The sequence below is a fragment of the Culex quinquefasciatus genome, chromosome 2, assembly GCF_015732765.1.
Source record: "Culex quinquefasciatus strain JHB chromosome 2, VPISU_Cqui_1.0_pri_paternal, whole genome shotgun sequence".
NCBI lineage: Eukaryota > Metazoa > Arthropoda > Insecta > Diptera > Culicidae > Culex > Culex quinquefasciatus.
Window position 1 is genome coordinate 104,863,453 of NC_051862.1, and position 10,788 is coordinate 104,874,240.

The 10,788-nt window shown below is 48.1% G+C and overlaps 1 protein-coding gene across 1 annotated transcript; it reads right to left on the reverse strand.

Annotated features, from left to right (window-relative positions):
* Nucleotides 1-213: 213 nt before the first annotated feature.
* On the reverse strand, nt 214-1,007 carry LOC119766161. Its single transcript, XM_038250560.1, has 2 exons — nt 757-1,007; nt 214-700 (listed from the first exon to the last, which is right to left on the reverse strand). The coding sequence occupies exons 1-2, from the start codon at nt 1,005-1,007 to the stop codon at nt 214-216; spliced, it is 738 nt and encodes a 245-aa protein (XP_038106488.1).
* Between the last annotated feature and the right edge of the window lie 9,781 nt (nt 1,008-10,788).

Here is a 10,788-nt window from a genome sequence, read left to right on the forward strand (position 1 = left end):
GGACCTCCTACATTTGAAATCACTGAATAGCGAAAGCTACAATATTTCATGAATAAATGAAAGTTGCTAGTATTTAAAATTGAGGTGAAAAGTCATCGATTGTGATTGGACACTCAATAATATTTTAACTGAATGAATGTACATGGAAAAGAAAAACTGAATAAATATAAATAAAAAAAAAAAAAACCTCCGCCGTTTGAGATGGGCCGACATCTAGTTTTTTGGAGAAAACGTGCACGGTTCACGGCACTGTCGAGCGTTGTTTCCGTATTTGCGATGATACCAACACACGTCATCTCGATTTCTGGACGGAGAGCGAGCGTCGTCCCGAGCTCGGGACAGTGATCGACTGCGGGAACGCGAGGGCTGGATCCTCATCCGCTTGACCTCAGCTGTGAGAGCTGCAACCTGTGCCTTGAGATCGTCGGTTTCGGAGGTCGGAAGCCCTTCCGGCTTGCTCACGGATGCCACGGTTGCTGACATAGTTTCGATCATTTTGTCTGCCATCAACGCAATGTTCGCTAGCGACTCGTTGCAAATCGAGAGGATTCCTCTGACGTTCGTTGGCAGTTTCTGCAGAAAGAGCATCCGCAGCAGCGCGGACTCAACTCCCAATCCCGACGAGAGTTCCTGCATCTTTGCGAGAAGGTGGGAGGGACGCAAATCTCCAAGGTCGTGCGTTCCAAGCAGTCCTTCCAGTCTGGCTTGAGGGGACAAGGAAAACGGCCAATCAGACTCTCCTTCACTGCGATGTACTTGTTCTCAAGCGGGGGGCGATGGACCAGGTCGGCGATGTGGCAAATCACGGTTTGATCGACTTTGGCCACGATGTGGGAGTACTTTGTGTCGTCGCGTGTGATGTTGGCCAAAGTAAATTGCGCCTCCGCTTGCGCAAACCACATTTCCGGGTCCGTTTTCCAGAAATCTGGAAGCTTGACACCGACGGCCGCGACAGCTTGCATGTTGCTTGCGTTCCCTTCTTGGTTGGCTGGCGGCGGGTTAGACATTTCGAGGTTATGTCCCCCTTTGTTTTTCGCGTAAAAAAAGTTTTTTCGCAGGTTTTCCGTCGGAACCGGTAAACTTTCGAACGTCGCGGGTCACCACTGTGGGGGAACGAACGAGGCGAATAATAAAAGCCGGAGGATTAATAATATAACGAGATTTATTTGATCTTCGAGTTAATCGAACTTGTGACTCTTTCGAGCGCGTCGTCACGAATGGCGGAAAACGGCAGAACGATAGACGTCACCAGATGTCGTCTCTCTTTCTCTCTCTCTCTGCACAGGGTGGTTCACCCGGGATCCCACAACTCCCTGGCAGTCTCGGCACAGCGGGATCATATAATTAGTTATTTCGTTCTCGTAGTTCCTCTGTGTCCCAGCGCACGCAGCATGGTAACTTCTGCCACACGAACCGGAACACTGCATCAAGTGCGATGCGTCGTTGATTTGGCAGTTATTGATATGGCAAGGCATGTTTCGCGAGTTGAGAGGGTTAAATCGACACAAAAAAAATGAATGAATTCGCGGTTTATGCTTACACTTCAAAAAGCGCGCGGAACGACACGGACTTAATTAAAAATGCGACCGATTACCACGAAAGCTCGATTACGACTATTTTAAAATATAAAAAAATATTTCCACGTTATTTCCGTCTGCTCGGGTCTAGGCTTGGGTAGACAAACAAACGTTGAAAGTTTCATCCAAATCGTAGCATTTTGATACGACCTCTAGAACAAACCTAGCAAAATTTGCAAATACTGCCTCTTCAAATAATAAAAATATTGCAAGATGCACTCAGCGTCGAACCTCTGCCGCGATCGGACGCTAAAAGTTTTTTCTCCGCCGTGCAGAGTTCGACCGAAACAGTGTTTTTTTTCTCTATTGTGTGCATCCAATCCCGCGTCGCGAAATCGTCGCGAGTGTGAAAGATGGGAAGACAAAATACGATCCGCATCGATTATGGTGACCTACCGAACAAACCGGGAATGCCGAAGGTGCAGAAATTCTGCGCCGATAAGCTCGGCCTCAAGCGCGGTGAAGTGATCCGCATCCAGAACAGCCAAACCCTTGGTGTTACTTTCGTCACGGTCACTGACCTCACCCTTGCCCTTAAGGTGTGCGAGGAGCATGGCAAAGCCCATGAGCTGACCGGAAGTGACAAGAAGCAACACCAAGTGACCATAACCATCGAGGACGGAACAGTGTTGGTGAAACTGTTCGACCTTTCGGCGGACGTGTCGAACGCCGACGTCGCCATGTTTCTCGAGCGTTACGGCGAAGTTCGTGATGTTTACGAGGAGCAACTCGGCGACGACCAAGAATTTGCCGGGGCCTACACCGTTATCCGCGTAGCAAAGATGGTGGTTCGGGAAAACATTGCATCCTGGATCACGATTAACGGGGAGGCCACAAAGTGCCAATATTATGCTCAGAAGGCCACCTGTAAACACTGCCATGACTACCTCCACATCGGCGTGGGTTGTGTGCAAAACAAAAAATTGCTTGTGCAAAAAACTTTTGCCGACGCCGTCAAGCAACCGGCGATGCCGCAGCAACCGCTCAACCCGCAGCAACCGGCCGACCAGCAGCAACTGCTCAAGCCAAACGGCGGGAAGTTAAAGCCAAGCGGCGGTAAGCCCATGCCGAATCCGGACAACCACCCCCCCGAAAAAACCGACCGGCGAGGGAAACGGCTCATCTTTTTTGATGCCCCAACCCACGGACGTGCAGCCATTGGGCAGTGGGCTTACCCCCGTCGGAGGTGCAGGTTTTAAAAAATCTGGCCATGGCAAATCCGATGGCAATGACACCGACTCGTCGACCAGCAGCAGAAAACTTCGCCCAAAAGGTAAGAAGCCAAAATACAACGTAGACAACGACGACGACGACGAGGAAGACGAGGAAGAGGAATTATAATTTTCGATTTCTCGTCTTACAACCTTGCAAATATCAACAACATCACCAACGCCACAAAGGTTGACGCCCTGCGAAGCTTCGTCCGTACACAAGAACTCGACATCGTGTTTCTGCAAGAAATTGAAAACGAGCGTCTCACGATTCCCGGTTTCAACATTATCTGCAACGTGGACCACGCCAGGCGCGATCGCTCTAAAAGAGCACATTAAATACAGCCACGTCGAGAAGAGTTTGGACGGACGCCTCATTGCGCTGCGTGTCCAAAACACAATGCTCTGCAATGTCTACGCACCCTCGGGCACCGCACTCCGTGCTGAGCGAGAGCGCTTCTTCAACGGTACGCTCGCGTACTACCTTCGGCACAACACCGATCACATCGTCCTCGCCGGCGATTTTAACTGCGTGCTACGACCGTGCGATTCCACGAGCTCGAACCCGAGCGCCGCGCTACAGACGGCCGTCCAGCAAATACAACGGCACGACGTGTGGCTGAAGCTGCACCCCAATACACACGCACCCACGTACATCGTACACAACGCCGAATCCAGACTCGACCGTGTGTATGTGAGCGCGGGACTGTGCGATCAGCTGAGAACTGCCACGACACATGTGTGTTCATTCACGGACCACAAAGCGCTGACGGTGCGAATCTGCCTCCCCCACCTCGGCGGCGAATGCGGCCGCGGGTTTTGGAGCTTGCGCCCCCACCTCCTGACTCAGGAGAATAAAGAAGAGTTCACCGTACGGTGGCAGTACTGGACGCGCCAGCGCAACCGGTACCGAACTGCGCTGGACTGGTGGACTTCGTTCGCAAAACCAAAAATAAAATCCTTTTTCAAGTGGAAGTCGAACGAAGTCTACCGTGTCCACCACGCACGGCACCAGCAGCTGTACGCGGAATTACGTGAGGCGTACGACGCCTACTACCAGAATCCCGCCATGCTCACCACCATCCACCGCGTGAAGGCGCAGATGCTGACGTTGCAGCGCGAGTTCTCACAGAATTTTGCGCGCGTCAACGAAACCCGCGTTGCCGGCGAAAGCATGTCCACGTTCCAGCTGGGGGAAAGACGAAGAAAGAAGACAACGATCACGCGCCTTAAAAATGCGCGCGACGAAGTTCTGCAAACACAACCCGAAATTGAGCAGCACGTGCTCCAGTACTTCACCGAGCTGTACGCCGCAGACCCTGCGAGAGTACCAGACATCGACGCCGGCCTCGGTTGCGAGAGGATTATCCACGTTGACGACGACGCCAACGCGAGTCTCGTGGAAGAGATCACGCTCGAGGAGATCAAATTAGCAATAATTACCAGCCCTAAACGAAAATCACCAGGGGGCGATGGTCTAACTGCCGAGTTTTTGAACTGGGCGTTCGACGTCATCTACCGCGAACTGCACGCGGTGATGAATGAACTGCTGGTGGCGCCCGTACCAGCAGAATTCTCCGAAGGGACCATCGTGCTCGTGAAAAAGAGCGGCCGGAGCGCAGAGAACATCTCCTCGTATCGTCCCATCAGTCTGTGTAATACAGACAGCCGAGTCTTCATCCTTATCACGTAGCAACGTTTAACCAGAGTGCTGCAACAACACAACGTTCTCATCGCCTCGCAGAAGTGCGGAGAGCGCCGGAGCATCGACCACGCTTTCGATCGAGTATCACTGCCCTTCCTTTACCGCATGATGCTCTCTCTCGGGATAAACACTGACTTCGTGGCTCTGCTGGAGAGACACTTCTCCCGAGCAGGATCCCGCATTCTGGTCAATGGTTTTTTGTCGCGACGATTCGAAATAAAAAAATCTGTGAGGCAGGGCGATCCCCTTTCGATGGAATCTATGACATTTCCCCGAAACCCACATTCCCGAAGAGACATTTCCCCGAATGCCACATCTCCGAAAAGACACTTTCCCGAAATGTCATTTACCCGAAAATCATTTCCCCGAACAATCCATTTCCCCGAACGGCCACATCCCCGAATGGCGACTTCCCTTAAAAACCATTTTCCCGAATGGCCACTTCCCCTAATTTTCCACATCCCTGAAAATCATTTCCCCTAACGCCACTTCCCCGAACCCGGTCAGGCGGGTATGGCCGTTGCCCAGAACCGCGCGCGCGGTTCTGGGCAACGGCCATACCCGCCTGACTGGGTTCGGGGAAGTAGCGATCAATAAAGTATCATGTCCACGTTAGAACGTTCAAAAATTCTGAGCTTCACTTGAATTTTGAATATTCAAATTGATGTAAGTGCGACAACTGGCCAAAAAAGATTTCAGGTCAGAACGTGTTTGACACACGTTCAGGTCCGACTACCGCAAAAATTTGTAATTATTACTCGGGACCTTGGCAACCAAAATCAACCAAACTTCGGGACAATGCACAGAATGGTCAACCAAACAAAACGTGTTTGGCTCTATTTTTCGTTTATTGAAGGCCAGACATTAAAACGCGTTTTTTCGGAACGTCAAAAAGCGACAAACGACAAGATAACACAACAACGTCAATTTGATACATTGATCATTTCGCAAAAATGCATTTAGTTTAAAATCAAATTACAGTCCAGGCTCGATTATCCGAAGGCCTTGTCAAAAGTTCACTTCGGATAATTGAATAATAAACACAACATTAGTCGCCTTTTTTGTTTTGCTGTCGAGCTTAAGTATAGCCCCTTAACTACTTTAAAGTGATTTAGTTATTTTAAATCTAAAATGGCGGTGATGAAATATTTAAAAAAAATGCATTTTGTAATACAATAATCAACTATTTAGATTTGATTAAAAAGGGTTGGTTGCAGAACTTGAATTGGACGTAATAAAAATTAAAAAAAAAATGTTCAAAGCCTTCATCCAGCCAAAATTGATAAAGACGAATCAGTTCAGTTAAACAAAATCTAGAACAAACTGAATCCTGCGCATCGAGTCGTCGCATAAAGCTATCGTTGCTGTTCAATCCTTACAACGTAGATACCGTTTTGGAAAATTGTCCTTTGCTGAAAATTGCCGCTACAAAAAAAAAACTTTTTTTTATGGAACGTGGATAATCTCAATACCCCGCACTCTTGAAGTGTCCGCGTGGTTTATGAATGGCCTTCTACGGCTATTTGTTTTTTTTTTAAATCTTAAATCACATAGGGGAATTTAATATTAAGGTACATACATACTTTTATTAAAAAAAATCCCTAAATAACAATTTAGTTTATATCTAGGTTATCATTCACGAAAATTGATTTTTCGGAGAAGTAAACATTCGGGTTTATGTAAATTTGGGAAAACGACAGTTCGGTAAAATGGCCATTCAGGTAAATGACATTCGGGGATATGGAATTTTCGGGAAAATGATTTTCGGGGTTGTGGAATTTTCGGGGAAGTGGCACTTTCGGGGAAAAGATTTTCGGGGATGTAGAATTTTTGGGGATATGGGATTCGGGAAAGTGGGATTCGAGGATAAGGGATAAAACCCTTTCGATGGTGTTGTTCTGCCTGTACTTGCATCCACTACTACTACAGCTTGAGCGTATCTGTATTGGTGACCTATGCGTAGCATACGCGGACGATATCTCGGTGGTAGTAACATCGACACAGAAGATTGAGGCAATCAATCAACTATTTGGTCGTTTTGAAATTGCCGCAAGCGCGCGCCTGAACCGGCAAAAAACCATTGCGATCGACGTGGGACACGTTGAAGGGAGACCGCTTATTGTCCCCTGGCTGCGAACGGTCGAGAAGGTGAAAGTGCTTGGCATTTTCTTCGCCAACTCGATCCGTTTAATGATCAAGCTAAACTGGGATGCGCAGGTGACGAAGGTGGCGCAGTTAATCTGGATGCACTCGATGCGCAGCCTGACACTCCAGCAGAAGGTGACGTCCAAGGTGTGGTACTTGGCGTCAACTCTTCCACCGTACCAGGTGCACGTGGCGAAGCTGACAGCAACGATGGGGACGTACCTGTTTCGGGGCCTCCCGGCACGCATACCGATGCAGCAGCTGGCGCGACGCTGTGAGGACGGCGGGCTGAAGCTGCATCTACCGGCGATTAAATGCAAAGCACTGTGCATCAATCGACACCTCCCTTTCCCTACTACAAATCCTTCCTCGACCGAGCTATTCCTCCCCCGACAAGCCTTCCCTGCCTTAAACTCCTTTGCGACCAAACACCTTTGCTCCCTGCCCACATCCAAAACTTCCCCTCCAGCGATCTAATCAACCAGCACTTCCTGGACGGAAGAGATCGGCCCAGGGTCGAAACGAAGCAGCCGAACCTGAACTGGAAGCGACTGTGGAAGAACATTTCGTCTCGGGAACTAACCTCCGGCGAACGCAGCGCGCTGTATTTGCTGGTGAACGAGAAGACGGAGCACAGACGGCTGATGCACGTGATCCCGCGTTGCAGCGGCCTGGGCCAAACACAGCGGCGGCTGACGGCGATCGACGGAGGAAGGCATCAGTTTTCTTTCGGCGAGCTCTTCAGACCAATTCTGAGTGGAATTGCAGATGGACGAAGAGCAAAATTGCTCAAAACATTTATCAGCTATGTCATCTTTGTTGACAAATGTGCAACAATTGCTATAGATGTAGCTGCTTTAGATTTCGAGCTCAGCCTGATAGCATAAAGTGTCGCAACCACTGTCGCGCCCGGAGGTCCCGGGCCCCCCTGACCACAAGCTACACGAAAAGTGGAACAGCGAACAACCTCCGGCTCCTCCGGGGCGCCTGGCACCGACACACCAATGCACCAGCAAAGACCCACGGAGGTGCTCGGGAGACCCGGGGCCCCCCTAACCACAAGTCTTTGGAGGAGTGGAATAGGGACAACCCTCCGGGCTCCTGAGACCCCTGGAAGAGGACGCAAAAGGGGTAACCCCCCATCCCCTCGGATTAACCAAGGAATATGGACTAGATAATCCAACGGAGGAACAGCAGTCGACCCGGAATACGCCACCAACGACGAGTGCAGCAAGCCTGAGTGGATTGCAATATGCCTAGGTTTTTTTTTTAAATTAGGTTATCAAATTCACTTCTTGTGAACCTAGTTTTTTTTCAAATTTAGGTTATCAAATTCACTATTGGCAATCCTAGTTTTTTTTCAATTTAGAATATAAAATTCACCCTAATTTTAAGATAAAAGCATAAATAAACGAAATTTTATGTAAAAAAAAAATGTTCGCTAATTGCAGATTTATATTTGAAATTGCAGATTGTAAGAATAATTTTATGTGACACAAGTTTGCTGGGAAAGGGGGTGGTGTAGGAGGGCGTTGGCAGCCTGCCCCGGCGACACCCGGTCTTAATATGGCATTGAGTCTTACCTTTATTCCATAATTGCTTTCCTCATAGATAATAGAGATATAACTCCAGTGTAGTGCGCGGACAATTTCAACAATTGCCTTAACTTGGTAGTGATCTGATGGAATTGTTCGTGAAAAGTATTCAAATCTTTGTTTATTGCTCAGCTCTGGACTTGTCGAGAAATAGGATACCTAGAAAGAGAGTCAGTAATAAGTTAACATACGAGCGAGTTTTTTTTTTATGTCGTATCGACCCTGATTTAGTTGATTTTGGCTGATTTTAGCGTGACGTACTTTATGGATGAAGCCTAACTGACAAAGTCGAAGTGAAATAAATAGCATTTTCCCGAGATTAAAAATGTTGCATGACATTGGGGTCGTTACCCTGTTCGCAGCAACATCGCCTGTGTTGATGCTCCGCGAATTTTTTTCGATTTACGGTGAAAGTGCGTTGTTTTAATCGCGAGTTCTTCCCCGCACGATGGGCAGGAACACCCGCGGCCGTGGCAGCTCGAGTGCACCTCGAGGACGTGGCCGGGCCAGTTCCTGCAGCAGCATCGGAAAGACCTCCTCGTCTGGCTCCAAACGGTCAACAAACCTGCTGAAGCTGCCATCCAACTACGTACCTGCGCGTAGCCCCATACGTACGCGTGGACTAGCGGCACTTGCCAACCCGGATCAACCCGGAACCAGTGGATTGTCCACCAACAAGCCGGGAACTTCCTCGACGGCGGTTCCAACCTCAAACGGTTTCGCTGCGTTGTCTGATGACAACAAAGGAGACGACGACGACGACGTCAGTGGTGGCGATGGTGTTACTACTACACCGTCGCAGGCTAAGGGCACCTCCACCGCGGGGGAGCAAAAGGGTAAAAAATCGAACAAAAAAATGCCACCGATTACAGTGCCTGGTCGCCCAGCTGTTGAAATCGAGGGAGCATTGGCGGATGCCGACTGTCAATACCTGATGCGTATTAACAAGTCGTCCGTAAACATCATCACACGAGATCGCCCGCGTTTCGAGAAAGTGCTGAAAACGCTGAAAGATGCAAACATTCAGTACTACACGCATGATTCGCCGGAAAACCTTCCGGTAAAGGTAGTGGTGACTGGGTTCTCCATCCTAGTGCCACCCAAGGAATTCGTGGATGTAATTCTCGCGAAAAAAAATATTTATCCGCGAGAAGCTAAAGTGCTCTCGCATAAGGTAACCGAGGACGGAGACCAGATTCTCTGGCTGCTGTACTTCGAACGCGGTTCCGTTAAGATCCAGGACCTGCGCAAAGTTAAATCGCTGGAAGGATTCATGGTGAGCTGGAGATACTTCAGTAAGCGGCCTTCCGATGCTGCCCAATGTCACCGATGCCAACGTTTTGGACACGGTTCCCGGAACTGCACTTTGGCTCCGAAGTGTGTCAAGTGCAGCGCAGCCCACCTCACGGCTGCATGCACGCTGCCCAAGAAAGCATCCCTGGGAAAGGACAACCAAGCCGAGCAGAACAAGCGGAACGTGAAGTGTGCTAACTGTGACGGTAACCACACTGCCAATTACCGCGGGTGCACCGCTAGGAAGACCTACCTCGAGGCGCTGGAGAAGAGGAAAAAGCCAGCACCACATTCCTCAAGGACTTCGACAGGTCAACCCTCGACCGAACCCCGTCAAACGAATCCTCCTGGATTCGGGCGTACTACGCCAGCGTGGCGGCTACCGCAAACGGTCCAACCCCGGACAGCAACAGTGATGGTGATTTATTCACCCTCACCGAATTCCTCTCCCTTGCGAGGGACATGTTTACGCGACTCAACACTTGCCGAAACAAGCTGGAGCAGTTCTTTGCGCTGCAAGAGCTGATGGGGAAGTACCTATGCCCTGCATAGGTGCAAGCTCACACACTGTGGAACAGTCTTCGCCTTCAGTAACGAACTGATTTTTTTCTGTGATATATATTTAAGCTTTCCTATCCTCCTTCTCTTTCCATAGTAATAGTAGCAGTTATTTTAGAAAGTTTTTTCTGCTCTCGCTTAACCGACTGAAACTGAATTTATTTCATCCAATTGATTATATTTGAATTTATTTGTAGTTGTAAGGATCTCCAAAACTCTGCATTCTGTTATTAGTTAAGCAAATTGTATTCTGATTAGTACAACAAATAAACATGAATTGAAATTGAATTGAATTGAAAATGTTGCATGAGAATATTGGGCGGCTTCAAATAAAAAATTATCCAAACACTATTTATGAAATGTTGATTTTTTTTACATTCAAGTCAAACAGTCACTTAAATTTCAAAGCAAGATATTAAACAGTAAATCAGAAAGTACTAAAAATGATAAAGGTAAGGTTTGATTTTTTGATGAATTATTAAAATTATTTTTACATATAGTTCTTTGTTTTATTTTTTACAAAAAAAAAACAATAGTAAAAAAACAAACTTGAAATTACGAGCAGTTGATCCAACATTTTTTGGATTGAATTGAACCCAGATTTAACAATCACACATTTTCAAAAAGCTTTTACTACGTCCTAACGCAAAAAATGATTTTTGGACCCCATCCCTCTCGTAACAAAATTCCTAAACAAGTTTTAA